Source organism: Pangasianodon hypophthalmus, chromosome 29, assembly GCF_027358585.1.
Source record: "Pangasianodon hypophthalmus isolate fPanHyp1 chromosome 29, fPanHyp1.pri, whole genome shotgun sequence".
NCBI lineage: Eukaryota > Metazoa > Chordata > Actinopteri > Siluriformes > Pangasiidae > Pangasianodon > Pangasianodon hypophthalmus.
In genome coordinates, this window is record NC_069738.1 from 11,563,651 (window position 1) to 11,579,912 (window position 16,262).

The 16,262-nt window shown below is 38.7% G+C and overlaps 1 protein-coding gene across 6 annotated transcripts in view; it reads left to right on the forward strand.

The window, feature by feature from the left end:
- hivep3a (HIVEP zinc finger 3a) overlaps positions 1-6,241 on the forward strand; it is a 35,470-nt gene extending 29,229 nt beyond the window's left edge. For 5 of the 6 annotated variants that reach the window (XM_026942206.3, XM_026942208.3, XM_053231463.1 and 2 more), the window contains 4 exons: positions 1,096-1,271; positions 1,838-1,939; positions 2,040-2,650; positions 4,185-6,239. In XM_026942206.3, coding sequence (XP_026798007.2) covers positions 1,096-1,271; positions 1,838-1,939; positions 2,040-2,650; positions 4,185-4,757 — 1,462 coding nt within the window. In that variant the 3' untranslated portion in view covers positions 4,758-6,239. Of the gene's footprint in view, positions 1-1,095; positions 1,272-1,837; positions 1,940-2,039; positions 2,651-4,184 lie in introns of all 6 variants that reach the window. The other variant, XM_034301641.2, reaches the window with a different exon arrangement.
- Positions 6,242-16,262: the final 10,021 nt, after the last annotated feature.

Consider the following 16,262-nt stretch of genomic DNA (forward strand, 5'->3'; position numbering starts at 1 on the left):
TAAGAAAGGTGGTGTAGTGGTCTTGTCCAGCAATTGGTAATATTTTCAGAGCAGCTGGATTGAGGCAGGGTTTCCCTCCCTCTTACTTGTTTGTGTTGGCATACATACACTATGTAGACTCTGGGCAACAGTCCTGGCACCCCATGTTTAAGCTGGGAGGTGTGGGTGGTGAAGGGCTTGGAATGAGGGGGGCCTAGATTCTTGACATTATAAATGGTTCTCTGTTTGAGGTAAAGTGGAGGCCCCATTTTGGGACTCTCTGAACACACCCACGGGTGGACACCCAGTCAGAGTTTGTGTCCATGTGTCTGCATGTCTCTGTGTATGCATTTAGAAGGAAGGTCTTGGCCAAATATACTGGTTTCCTTTTTTAAAAACTGATTTTAAAAGCTGTCTGTGCAGGTGCTATAGATCTGGAGTCAAATCAACCTTGAAACTGTACAAGACAGTGTACACAGTATGTCCTGCAGTCTATAATCCCCTACTTTCTAGGTGTCTACACTGGTAGCGTTTGTAACAATATTATGTTCCATTTTGTGAGGCCTTACTCACTAAAATCTAATGTTTTAAAAGTTTAATACTATAAAAAGGAATGCCGTTATGAAGTACCGCCAGCTCTAATAACCTCCATTTTGAGTTAAATGGTTTGTGCAGGCATGCACAGTCATGATATGTTATACATTTTCATTATTCAGATCCAATTATCAAAATTACTGGATGAAAATGAAAGTAAAAAAAAGAACATCATTTATTTAAAAAGTATATTTTCCCCATGAATGTCCAGTAAGTCTATTATTTTTCACCAAAATATTTGTAATAATGAATAATCCCCTATTAAGATTTGCTGTTGTTCTTGGCTATAATATGCATCAATTCAGGCGCATACCACAAAAATCATTTCAGTAGTAGCCAGTAGTACTGTACAGCTATCAGTACAAAACAACTTTCTGACTTACCGTATGTTCGTGGAATGGTGTAATATTATTTAAAATATATAATTTGATTTATTTGTTTCTATTAATCTTTCCTAACTGATAAGTGGGCTAGACCTTATTTCTTGTCCAGTGTTTTAAATGACTGAAAATGTTCTTTTAGCTACAGGTCGAGTGAGGAGTACGTGTACGTGCGGGGACGTGGGAGAGGCCGTTATGTGTGTGAAGAGTGTGGGATCCGCTGTAAAAAGCCCAGCATGCTGCGGAAACACATCAGACTACACACTGATGCTCGGCCCTATGTCTGCCAGCACTGCAACTTCGCTTTCAAAACCAAAGGCAATCTGTTGAAGTCCACACCATTAGATTATAGTAACATCTCTTCTGCTGCCCTGCACTGCATGTATTATTAGTTGTATTAGTTGTGCCTGGGGCAGTAATCTGGTTGCTAATACTTCTGTACTTCTCCTCTTATGCATTGTAGCCAAGCACCTGGAGGACGAGAAAGTCTAACTTGCACAAAATTTATTGGATAAACATTTACATGCGTATATACACTATTTAATCGTAAATCAAAGGGTTTTTTGAGTAAGAAAATACTGATTATGGTATGATTATGATTATGGTTGTATTAAGCATTTTACTTATTTTACAGTTTAGAAACTCTAAATATAATTAAATAAATACAAATTGCAAAATACAAGCAAAAAATACATTTATTCACATTTATTCAACACATTTATTCAACATTTGTCTTTGTTTATGTAATTGTTTGTTATAACTGTATTTATAACGTCTTATTAAATATTAAATACAATGCAAAACACTGGATCACAGTAGACACTAGCCCTAGGTGTTCTTCCCTGCAGCACTAACCCTCTTTATTTTTGCTGTGTACTCTACAGGGAATCTAACCAAACATATGAAGTCAAAGGCTCATGGGAAGCGTTGTCCTGAGGGGACCACTCCTGGTCCTGTGCTGAGTGAGCCAGACACAGAAGAAGGAGGTGCTCGCAAAACCACTATCTTTCACAATACCAGAGCAAAATGTACAAAACCAATTAAAGAAAGAAAAAAAAGGAAATTCTGGTGTGCTTTTTCCTGTAGGTGGTGCTGAGGAAAGTTTCATTGTGCCAGAAGTCACTGAGGAGCACCAGTTCTCTGATGCTGAGGACACGGATGAGGAAGAGGATGACAATGAGGAAGCTGATGAGGAGACATCACAATCCTCTGCCTCATCTGTGAGGATATCTGTCTGTAGTGAAGGTCCAGGATGTCAGTCCGCATCAAATCCTGCAGTTTTGGTGAAGACAAATGAGTCCAGACAGCTGCGTCCAAACACATCTTCATATGTAGAGACCACCACTGCAGCAATGTCTTCTTCCCCCATATGCAGTCTTTCTCCTGGCCTTCATTTATCCCCTGGTCGTCCATGCTCCCCACGACGGGACGTGTCCCCTTTACGCTGTCTCTCTCCCCGGCTTAGCCTCTCTCCTTCTCCCTGCCAGTCCTCTCTTTCCCCATCTACCCGACCTGTCTCACCTTTCTCACTAAGACACCTGTCCCCAGTTCGTGCCATTTCTCCCATATGTCCCAAGTCTCCAAGCAGTCCACAAAGCTCCAGTTTTGGGGCCAGCGTGACCGTTCAACAGAGGGCCAGCAGACACAGAGATTTAACAAAGTTTTCAACCAATACAGTCAATTCCAAGGGCAAGCTGGTGAGTTTTATTCCTGCTTGCTTATTTTGGCTTCTTGCCATTCCTACTGTTTAACTGGGACAGCATGTGACATTCATCCAGGGAGCACAGTTGGACTTTAACAGTCATGTTGAGTTCACTAATTAGCAATGGATGTTCCTTTGAAACAGATTATAATAAAATTTATTCTCAAAGCAGATTACAACCTTATAACACTAAGATCATGATTTCCTAATGTTTGCAGCTTGTTACTCTCAGGTTAAAATGATCAAGACTTGCAGACGGGTGGCAAATTAAAGGAAAAGTGGTGCTTCTGTTATGCTGTGTGAGCCATTTTGCTATCATGGTTTGAGTGCTCTTGTTCCCTTAAAGAGAAGAGTCACTGCATCCTGTGATGAAACATTTCTATCCTGATGGGAGTGATCTCTTCCAGGATGATATACCCCCAATCACTGGGAATTGATTAATAAGTGATGTAAATGAAAATTAAAATTATGTACAGTATGTCATGCAGTATGCAATGGCCTGCACAGTCATCAGTGCTCAACCTAATTGAACACCTATGGGAGATTTGGGACTGATCTGTTAGACAGCACTCTCCAGTAGCACCAACTGAGGGAATTTCTTGGCATAGAATCTATGCCAAGGTTCACTGAAGCTGTTCTAGTGGCTTGTCATCACTGAACACCTTACTAAGACACTTTATGGCGTTTTTATCCCTTTAATTTGTCATCTGTCTTTTGTCATTTGTCACTTGTGTCCTGTCAACACTTAATGTCATACATGAAACGTTATTTCATCTCACTGTGCACTGCACACTGTATATGGCTGTGATGATAATAAAGATCTACTTGACTTGATCTGTCAGTAATACCTGTAATACAAATAAAATATGTTTGTTTTCAGTATACATTTAGATATGCACCTTGATCCTTTTTTCAATACTCCTATTGTTTTGTTCAACTTGTAGTCATTAAAATGGGTAAATTTGACCCAGACAGGACATTGTTAGTGTTTTATTTAGGTTATCTTACTTTGCACAGTATTGGCTTTAGACAGCAAGGGTACATGGATAAAGAGATGTCCATGTTTAGTTCTTTGGCCAAGTTTATTTTACTCCCCATATAGTACGGCAGTTTTTATTTGTGCACACAGCAATTTCTGGGCTACATAGCCAAATCTATCCAAACCAAACACTCCAAAACAAATATACTGATACCAAAAGTACACAGCCTGTTATTTTGGACTCATGCCTTTATTAAGAAAGCAGGCCATTGCTCTTTACTTATAATTAATGCCAAACCCAAACAGAGTATACACCTGCATGTTTAGCCTCTGTTAGTATGACAAAGTGGGTTCGGACTAGGGCAGCGCTTGTGTTTCTAAGATTAAACCCATGGCATTACTTAATGTATCTTTCCGGTTATAACTAATGTTCCCCTTACCTGAAATAAAGATGACAGCTGTTTTCAGTTCTATCAAAATAGCAGCGGTGAAGCAATACCAGCCTGATTTAGTGATTTGACTCACAAATGTCCTTCTGTTTGCCTTCCAGGAGAAGACGAGTAGAGCTCAGAGAAGAGAACATCAGGCCGAGTTGCTCTTCTTCAGGCATGGGCAGGCCAGGGAAGGCCAACGAGTGCTCAGCCACCTGCCTCTGCATTCCCAACCTCAGACTCCAAGCTCCAGCCTCAGCCTCATGATCCCCATAGGGGGGATCCAGATGGTTCAGATTCCTACAATCAGCTCTGGTCTGCATGTGCACCGGTCAAAACTGAACCCCAGCATGACCCAGACAGCCTTAGCTGAGCTGGGCAAGGAGGAAAAAACAAGTTCTTCAAACAACGTAATACAATACGGGTCTGCCCCTGGAGGACAAAACCAGGAAACTGAAGAATCTGATGATAAAAAAAGTGATGCTCTGAGTGCACCCTTGACAACCTGGAAGTCTATATCTCAAAGAAAAGAAAGAAAGCGTTTGGAAAAAAATCCCACACACATCCACAAACGCGCTACAATCAAGCATACCACGCAGACGTCTACAGATAGTGATGCGACACCCAAGAGCACTTGGAAAGAAAAGGCTTCTAGAGTATCAGAGAGAACTCTATCAGAGAAAAGACTCTAGTTCCAGTGTCTAGGCCGGACCAAACACAACCAAGATGGACACAGTCGTCTAACATCTCTAAAACATAAGATACATAGGAAAGCTGAGCATTTAGAAAACGAGATTCAGTGTAATTGTGTAGATATGTAGATGCAACATATATCTGTATGTATATTGTTCTCTATCTGTATTCTAGACTCATTTCTATCTATAATTTATATACACTGTAAAAAAAATGTATGGTTTATATTGATTTATATATGACCTTGTATGGCTTTGGAGTTTGTATTTTATGTGTTTGTATCATTTCTATATGCAATTTCTCACTAGAATATATGAAACTCAGCTAAATGGTTGTGTCCATCCAACATTTTTGATATACATTGTAAGCACGGTAGACTCCATACACACGGTAATTCTCAAATAACCAAAACCACTCATTTGTCAGTATGCTTTATTTTTATTTTAATTTATGTACTTAGTAGTGTTGCTGGGTTACATATGAGAAGAGGTCTGTATAGTATTTTCTTATTGTGCTGTATTTGGATATGGAAAGTTATTTCCCATGTATTCTGTTAATCAATCAATGGCAGAAAAGCTTTTAGTAACATGAAATGAGGTAATAAGATTATATGCATATACTATAAATATTTAAAGCTTATAGCATGGGTTTATTGTCCGCTGTGTTATCTTTCTTTTTTTCCTATTTGATTAGAGAAAATATGCAGATAATGTATCCTCTGACATGTTTACCTGGTTCTCATTGTCAGCAGAGCTATGATTGTATTTAAGCAGAGATTACTTTAACTTTAACTGGGCTACTCCTTTTTTTTGGCTGATGGTGTTGTGTGAACTTTATAGCACCACTGAGTGCCTCTTTGATGAACTGTACAAAATACCTGCAGTTTAAAGTAGCTCATGTTACATATACACACACTGGCACCAGACTGACAGCTAGCTATGCTTTTTTTTTTCTTTTTTCTTTTTTCTTTTTTAATCAATAGCCTCTTGAGAATTATTTCTCGCTCACATGGTTTGGCAAAAGACAACTTATGGTTGTTTAAATCACAAGAAACAGTCTGACTGATAACTTCTTTTCAATTTAACACCTCATCATGTAGCTAGCCTGGATGAAATATTGGGTGCCTATAAACAGCAGCATTACTGGAAAAATTGGTAAGCAATAAAACCATTTCAAAAATATGTATTAAATTGGGTACTGTCTGAAATGTTCAATATTCCATTATTACTCAAAATGAAATAAAAAAAAATGAGAATGAACAATTTCTGGGTGTTTTTCCTTCTTCATGCTCTAGATGACAGCATTGAGCCATGCAGGTGGTTGCTTTTTAGGGAGACTGTCAGAGCAATATACACACACACACACACACACACACACACATACACATACACATACACATAAATACAGTCAGGTCCGGAAGTATTTGGACAGTGATGGAGTTTTTGTGATTTTGCCTTTATACACCACCACAATGGATTTGAAATAAAACAGTCAAGATGTGATTGAAGTGTAGATTTAAAGCTTTATTTTAAGAGGTTCCACAAAAATATGGCATTTACCATTTAGGAATTACAGCCATTTTCAACTAAGTACCTCCATTTTCAGGGGCTCAAAGGTATTTGGACAATTGACTGACAAGAAGTTAATTGACCAGGCGTGGTCCATTCCCTCGTTACTTCAAGACAAATGAAGCAGATAAAAGGTCTGGAGTTGATATCAGGTATTGAGTTGGCATTTGGCAGCTGTTCAACTGGAGCTACTGTCCACCTGACCAACGTGGACTGTACTGTCCACCTGACCAACGTGGACTGTACTGTCCACCTGACCAACGTGGACTGTACCGTCTAACATCTCCAAAATGATACATAAGAGATACAACATACACTCACAGGCTACTTTATTAGGAACACCATATCACATAGGACCCTCGCTGCTCTCAGAACGGCCTCAATTCTTCATGGCATGGATTCCACAAGGTGTTGGAAACATTCCTTTGAGATTCTGGTCCATGTTGATATGATTGCATCACATAATTGTTGCAGATTTGTCAGCTGCGCATTCGTGTTGCAAACCTCCCGTTTTGCAGATCTGCTGACTGGGGAGGCCACCGAAGTACACTAAACTTAATATGATGTTTGTGGAACCAGTTTGAGATGACTTTGTGACATGGCACATTATCATGCTGGAAGTAGTCATTATAAGAAGGATAAATTGTGGCCATAAAGGAATGTATGTGGTCAGCAACAATATTCAGATAGACTGTGACATGCAAATGGCGATTGATTGGTGGTATTAACAGGCCCAAAGTGTGCCAAAAACATTCCTCACACCATTACACCATCACCACCAGCTTGAACTGTTGACTCAAAGCAGGCTGGGTCTCGGATTCCTGACTCTTGGCTGACAGAAGTGTGATCTTTTGCCGTTGTAGCCCATCCTCCTCAAGGTTTGACATATTGTGCTTTCTGAGATGCTTTTCAGCTCACCACAGACTGGTTATTTGAATTACCGTAACCTTCCTGTCAGCTTGAACCAGTCTAGCTAATATTCTCCAACCTCTTTCAACTATGCCTACAGAACTGCAACTCATGGATTATTTTTGTTTTTCTTACCATTCTGTTTAAAGTCTAAAGACTGTTGTGTGTGAAATTTCCAGGAGATCAGCACTTTCTGAAATACACAAAACATACCAACTGGCACTAACAACCACGCCATGGTCAAAGTCATGAATATCACATTTTTTTTCCATTCTGATGTTTAAAGTTCTCGACCTGTATCTGCATGGTTTAATGCTTTACACTGCTGCCACTTGACTGGCTGAATGGATAATTGCATGAATGAGCAGGAGTACAGTTGTTCCTATTAAAGTGGCTAGTGAGTGTATATATGTTTGTATATTGTTTTCTATCTGTATTTTAGACTCATTTCTATCTATAACTTATATACAGTGTATATAAAATGTATGGTTTATATTGATTTATATATGACATAGTATGGCTTTGCTGTTTGTATTCCGAATGTTTGTTCTATATCATTTCAAGATGCAATTTATGAATATGAATATGAAACTCGGCTAAATGGTTATGCCCATCCAAAATCTTTTATATATGTAGCAAGCATGGGAGACTCAGTAAACAGTAATTCTCAAATAACCCTAACCACTCAACTTGTCAGTATTCTTTGGCATTATCACCTGAAATTAAATAAAAAATATAAAGAATGAACAAATTCATTATTTGTGCTCTAGATGTCAGTATTAAACCATGTATATAAAAGAGTAATTGCTCATCACTTTAGAGGCAGAATGTCAGAGCAGATTATGTTTTATTTTTTTTTTCTTCTTAAAGTATTTTCCATATATTTTCTAAATTGAATTTCTCTGTAAAATTCTATTTATAAAAGTTATTGTTATCCATCCATCCTCTGTACCGCTTATTCTACACAGGGTTGAGGGGAGTTTTCACACACATTCACAAACTACAGACAATTTGGAACAACATGCCTACAATGCATGTCTATGGACTGGGGGAGGAAACTGGAGTACCTGAAGGAAACCCCCGAAGTACGGGGAGAACTCCACGCACACACGGCAGAGGGGGGATTGAAACCCCCAACCCCAGAGGTGCAAGGCAAACTTGCTAACTACTAAGCAATTTTATTAATATTATTATTATTATTATTATTGTTGTTGTTGTTGTTGTTGTTATTATTATTATTATTATTATTATTATCATTATTATTAATAATAATAATAATAATAATAATAATAATAATATTGTTGTTGTGGTGTTGGTGGTGTTATTTTTCTAAATCACTTTGAGTGGTCCTAGTACAGTACCCTAAGAGATCCAGAGATTATTTATTTAACTGTAAATGTGATATAATTTTATTCATTAGCTTAGTTTACTATTACAACCCTGGCTATTATAACCTTTTTAGGAATCAAATTTGACTTAATTACATCAAGTTGCACATTAGGTTAAGCTCCTTAGTAATAACACATCAGGTTATGTAAACATCATCAGGTTCCTTAGAGTTCCTTGTGACTAATGACTAATAATATTTTAACTATAACTCCTGCTATCAAATATAAGTAAATATTACTATGACATTTCTGCAACTAATCGAGGTCACTGTTCTAAGCGTCTCTTCATGCATGACTTGTTTGTGTTCATCAACAGAAAACTGTACTCAGCTGTCTGAAGAGATCTGAACTTACATCTGTATTTGCCTTTTAGTCTTTTTTTTTCTGTAAATCAACACCCTTCTTAGCAATGCTTGCTTAGTCACCAAAACAGATACCAAATGTTATGTATTATATAATATTATATATGTCCTTTGTAAATGTATATGTAAAAAAAAAAAATAGAAATGTTTTTATTAGATTAGAAACATACTATTTTAATTTTTCTCTAATTTCATTCATCAAATTTATGTAAATTGTAAATGTTCATATCTTCGTCAGCATACTCATATACCTACATACCTATGTAGAATATGACATATTCTTTAGGTATATAGAATATGCCAACCAACATCATATAGCATTATATACCATTTTCGTAAGAGAAGACACTTATATATATATATATATATATATATATATATATATATATATATATATATATATATATATATATATATATATATATATCTTTGACAGTTTAAAAGACTGATCATGTTTTTTTTTTATTATTATTTTTTCTCATGACTTCCACCTTCCCACTACACTGCTTTATCCTATGCAAAGCAGACGTTTCAAAGTGCACACAACGAATACACGCAAACTCCTATGAGGCACAGATGATGTCATTTTTTTCTTTATATAATATAATATTAATATCGTACAGTATTGTTTGTACATGCAGTGTGATGAAATTCAAGGTGAGGCATGGGTGTGTGTGATAGAAATGTCTATTAATTGACTATAGCTCATAAAGTCAGCTTTCTAGCATTTTGTAGAAATTAGTAGATTGCTAGTTACATATGTAACTGCCTGTTGCATACACAGTATTTCCCCCTATATTTCTGTAACATTTTATAGTCTGTCATTTCAAGCTCAAAAAAAGCATTTAGAATTAAGTAAATGAATACAAATACGCTTCACATATAACAAAGCAGCTACTACCTAGATCATTCTTGTTTTTCGTATTGACAACTAATCCTCTACGATGAATAATAACACCAAGTTCTCGTACATGTTCTGACAGAAATGCTATGTTTTGTTGCTGCTTTCTGCTGGCGACAAAAAAATATTTCCCCCTCTGATTAAGATATGCATGCCTCTCTTGCCAGTCATCATAGCCTCTCCCAAACTGAAGCAAACAGGAGTGCACTCATTGTTATTGTATTTGTCTTCTAGCAAAGTGATGTCTGAGTAACACACAATCTTCATTTCACACACAATCTCCAGCCCATATTGTACCCAACCTGCTGCCCCCCCTGCCCCCCCAGAACGCCGCCCTATTTGTCCACCCTTTGAGATGGCAATGTTGTTTAACTCTGCTTCAGGGAGTTTCACTATAACAGTGAATGCATTAAAGGAAGTATGCAATTGAAAGAAAATTTATAACAGTGACATATCCACGCCATCCCAATCTTGTGCAAATTGTTTATAATGTAGCCTAGCCACAATGTATGAAAAGTATGAGGTTCACTCAGTCACCACAAGTATACTGGATAGGACAAGCATCCAACAGAAGCCCTGCAGGAAGAATTCTGAAAAGTGGTATTAAAAATCCAGAGTAATACACCAACCCGTGCACGCAAGGAAGAATTGGGTTACTTTCCACTATCCAGAATTGTACAGAAAAAAGCCCCCAATTTCTGGATGCACTAAAAGATGATCATTTTATGGTACTGCAGATGGAAGAGCTGAACCCTGGAAGAGTTCTTCTATTAAAACAGATCACAGAGCCCAGACTGCTGTACACACCAATATAAATAACAGTTTGGTCATCATACAAAGCCAAACCAAATATCCTCCTGGCAATGTGAAACTCCAAGTGTCTATTTATAGGCCGTAAATAGAGAATATGAATTGGCTAAGCTATCACCTTAGTGTCAGAGATAGAAAGCAGAAACAGATCTAGACTGATCTATAGGCTCAATGCCCATAGTCTCGCCATCCAAAAGTACAAGCAGAGAGCTGCCAGAGAAGACAGACTGTCTACTGATTGCTCAAATGGGAGATTGAGACAACAAATGCACTCTATTGGAAAGATTACAAATCTTCTTTTAGGAAGATGTAAGATGTAATATACAAAATATTACAGCATAACAACCTCTCACTGCTTAAGAGACAAGTGACATACTTCCTCTCCTACCAAACACACCTGACCATCCTGCCCACAGTCCGTTTTGTTATTTTTCATCTTCTTCTTCTTCTGACCCACGCCTCCCCGGGGTAAGGGGCGTGAAACGAGATAGTAGGGGACTGCCTGCTAGGGATATACCATCAGAGATGAAGATGCTCGCATTGAAGTATCACTAAGGGTGCTACGCGAGGTGGACAGGCCTAGCAGGAACTCCGAACAGTCGGCTAACGTGGGCTCCGTCAAAGTATGCTGAGGTGTTCTCGGCAGAGGATCTGCATGTCATGACAAGGGCGAGGATAGCTAAGCAGCACATTAGCCACAAGTCACTTCAGAGGGCGGACTGACTGCCATTCAGCATCATATCCGGCCAACTGGCTGCGCCTTCACTCAACAGTCTGCACATCTCAGTTGCTAAGCCTGCAGGCAATGGTCAGTGAAGGAAGAGAGAGTGGGACTTTTCTTTCTCCTTTCTCACTTAAATCAACTCCTCAGTGATGGTATATCACAGATGTTCAAGTCCTGCGGTAATGGGCGAGTGACGACGAGTGCAGGTGGAGGATACCACTGGTGGCATCTAGCCACGGACCTGCACGTAGATGGACTGGGTGTGATGGTTGCCTGTTGCTGAACTGGAACCACAGCAGCATTCGTTTCCTGCTCAAGGCAGTGGTCCTGGCTACCCTGCTTTATGGCTCCAAAGCGTGGATCCCATATCGATGACACATCAACAAGCTTGAACAGTTTCATATGCATTTCCTAAGACGAATAGGGCACATTAGATGGCAGAACAAAATACCAAATACAGAGGTCCTCAGAATATGTGACATAACCCACACTGAAGCTTTTTTGATAATTGCTCTCTTCTGCTGGACTGGGCATGTAGTTCGGTTGAATGACAACTGCATAACTTAGATGTGTTTCTACAGTCACCTGGAACACGGTGCTTGATCTCTCAGTGGCCAGTGCAAGCGTTACAAAGATGTGCTGAAAGCAGATATGAAGGTGTGTGGTGTGGCTCCAAAGGACCTTGAGAAGCTTGCGACCTGACTGATCTTTATGGCATGCAATGTGCAAAGATTGCATGCATACATTTGAGTCTAAACATGTGCGTACCCTTCAAGACAAACATGTGCATCGTAAGACAACGAACCTGCATGTCAAGGATCATTCTATACTCGCATGGACAAACTCATCTGTGACAAGATCCGAAAAGAAGTCCAAAAGAAGAGATTATTATTATTATTATTATTATTATTAGTAGTAGTAGTAGTAGTAGTAGTAGTAGCAGTGCTATTAATAGTAGTGCTTTTACTGATATTTTATATTTACTGCTGTTAATGTTTTCTGATGCTTTGGAAAAATTGCACTTTATTACTGTAAAATCAAGCCCTGACATTTCCCCTCCTGATGACCAGAGGGCACCCTCCCCTACTCAGCTCTTCAGTCATCTCACCCATTTCCTGTTTGCACGCTTTAAAAAAGCACATGACCTTTTCAATTAGACACAAAGACTTATAATTTGCCTGCAACCTCATAAGTTCTGAGCTGTGATTTCTTGGACAGCTATTTTGTGTATGACCCTTGTGTCTGATTGTTTTTCTTGCCTTTTGCCTAGTCCTTGTTGTTCTGCCGCTACTTTTGATGATCTGTATTTTTTTTTTTAAATCTTTGCTTACCCTTCGCGACTACTCATTGGACTGTGTGTGGACTTTATCAAATTTATCTGCCCTCATCATGTTTGTCTTGTTGGATATGACCTTGGACTGTTATTCTGACTCTGTATTCTGTGCCTGAGACCACTGTGTTACAATTATATTAAAGCCAGTAAAGCCAGATTTGTTTTTGTCCTCACAGAACACGGGGGATACATGGTTTTGACATACAGTGGATACGAAAGTTTGATGAAAAAAATAATTAAACCAAGATAAATCATGTAAGATCTTTTTCCACCTTTAATTTGATATAGCAAACAAATAATTTAAGTGTAAAACAAATAGAAACATTTTAGGAAAGAAAAAGAAAAACTGTACAATAACCTGGCTGCACAAGTGAGCACACCCATCAACTAATACTCTGTTAAAGCAACTTTTGCTTGTAATTCAGCAATCGGTCTTTTTGTTTAAGAGTCTACCAACTTAGCACATTTTGCTTTTTGTGCCTATGTTCCATATATATATATATATATATATATATATATATATAAAAAACAAAGAGTTCAAGGCGTTGACGTGGCCTCTAACTCTCCCAGATCTCAATCCGTTTGAGCATCTGTGGGATGTGCTGGACAAACAGTACCCCACCTCACAAATTACAGGACTAAAAGGATCTGCTGCTAATGTTTTGGTGCCAGATACCCGAGCAGACCTTCGGAGGTCTTGTGGAGTCCATGCCTCGATAGGTCAGAGCTGTTTTGGTGGCACAGTGAATTGGACTTGTTTATCCAGCACATCCCAGATGCTCGATCCAATTGAGGTCTGGGGAATTTGGAGGTCCCACATCTTGAACTCTTTGTCATGTTCCTCAAACCATTCTTGAACTATTTTTGCAGTGTGGCAGGGTGATTTATCCTGCATTATGTGTACATTATCCTGCTGAAAGAGGCCATTGACATTAGCTCTTCTGTGGGATCGGACCAATCAGGCTAGTCTTCGCTCCCCATGTGCATCAATGAGCCTTGGACGCCCATGACCTTGTTGCTAGTTCACACAAGACCTGCTGTTTTGAAGATGCTCTGACCCAGTCATCTAGCCATTACAATTTGGCCATTACAATTTGGAATTACGATCAAAGTCCCTCAGATCCTTACGCTTGCCCATTTTTCCTGCTTCCAACACATCAACTTTGAGAACTGACTGTTCACCCTGAGATCACTATCCCCCAGTGAAACATAGTGGTGGTAGCATCATGCTGTGAGGATACTTTTCCTCAGCAGGCACTGGGAAACTGGTTCAGTGTTCAAGAGACCTGAACTGTCAAAAAACATTATGACCCTAAGTATAATGCCAAAATTATCATTGGAGTGTAGAATGGCCCATACATAGCCCAAACCCCAATTCATTTGAGAATCTGTTGCTGTTCACCAATGGTCTCCATCCAGTCTGACAGAGCTTGAGCAATTTTCCCAAGAAAATGGGCAAACGTATCAGGATCCAGATATGCAAAGCTAGTTGAACCATATTCCAGAAGATGTACAGCTATAATTGCAGCCAAATGTGGTTCTACCAAGTAGTTCTATTTAATTCATCTTTGTGTCACATATAAAAGATTATTTAAATGTTAATTTCACCTCATTTGTCTTTCTCTTTCTGTCTCTGTCTCTTTCTGTCTTGGTCAGCCTTGTCTATTCTTTTCAAAACATGCCAATACTGGTTCTTCATCATCATTGTCATCAACATAAGCAAAGCATCTAAAATGTTAGGGGATTTCCAGATGATCTACATGGTACCTAATATCATTATTTGTCATGTAGCCTTCCAGGTCTGTCTGAAACCTCCCTTTACTCTTGAAACATTCCAGCACTGGCTCCACCCTGGCCCACTCTCCTGATCATCAGTTTCACCTTGTAATGGAAGTTTCCTGTTTGGCTTATCCTGTTCCAGCCCTGCCTTCGCCACTACTCCCTCTCCGTAGCCTTTGTTGTCACTCTCTATGTAGATAACTTGATTTATAATTCTTATTGCTATCAAATTAAATTTAGAATGTCAGTTTATGAGTTTGTGGACCTGAAATAGTGAGTTTATGTGTATATAGCACCAGTGAGTCAAGATATACTCTGAGTAAGACTTTATTATCCATTCGTGTATTGAGTTTCCCTCTGAGGAGAGCTGTTAAGGGGAAGCAAAAAGTCTTTAGGTCATGCTGCATGGAGCGCAACAAGACCAAGACCTCCTTTCTGTCTTGGAAACTGCTTAGTTCAAGGACACCAAAAAGCTGCTCTTTCCTCCGGTTTAAGGATCATCACTTTTGGAGAGAGCTTTCGCTGATCTAATTCCAGAAGAACTGGATCCATTTTGATAAAATTATGACAGTAGTATATACTATATAATGGCTCTGGTATGGTTTGCAGCAGGTTTCTTTTCTGCCTAGCTCTAGTGGATTCCAAATCTCTTCTACCATGATGACGTCTGCTTTGCTATTTCAGCACCTACAGTGGTTCTTTTTTCTTCAGCTGCCATCTCTGCAGTGTCCCCAGTTCTGGGTCCCTGTTCTTGTCCCTGTTTTGCCAGCCCAATTAGCTGCTATATTTATGTTAATTAGTCCATGATCCTGTATAGACTGTCTTGACCTTAGAACCCTGTTCCTTAGAGTATTTGTAAATACTCCTTATACATCATAGCTTGGCCCTTTATAAAATAAGCCATACTACCCACATCTACATACCACAAAGCCCATACAGCCAGCTTCTAAAGCAGTTGTAGTCCATTATCTGCTCCTGGCATTGTTGCTACCCCAACATCTCCTGAATCCAATTCAAGACCAGATCTCTGTCCTTATACCCCTTGACATTAGAGCCCCACCTGTTATTCCTGAGAGCACAACATGGTTCAGAGCCTCTCTCGTTTCCTGTTTGTTTTCATTTCACCCCTGTGTCTAATTTATTATGTCTTTCTGTTTTCACATTGTTAATGTTTACCATGCTAAACCATGTTTCCTATTTCACTGTGTTTTCTATTTTCACTGCTTTTGCTCTTTTGTCAGTGTGTTTCTGTTATTTAACACATGGATACACCGTATATATGTGAGCATGTTCTTTTTGTTCTTTAGTTTGCATGACCTTTTAACTCCTTGTGAATACACAAGCCCAGACACCCAGACAAAGAGAGTCTTTTTAAATAATTTTGTTTGCTTGTGGTAAAACACTGTTTTCACTGTCTCCATTTCAAAGTTTTATTGCTTGTACACTTAGCTATTACATGGGCTTTGTTGATATGTCACCTTTTAACTTTTTTACGTGACAGTCTTTCAGTGGTTCTTGGTTTGTCATAAAAATATTATGTCTAGAACACTACCAAATGAATTCAAATACATCTGAGTTTAAATTTTTCTCATAGTGGGATCGATAAAGCCATTTTTCTACAAAATGTAAGTCCAGAACAGGACCATGTTTAACAAATTTGTATTTTACATTCAACTTCTCAAAATGTTCATCTATGCAGTATAAACCAGCAAAGCAATGATGATGCATGT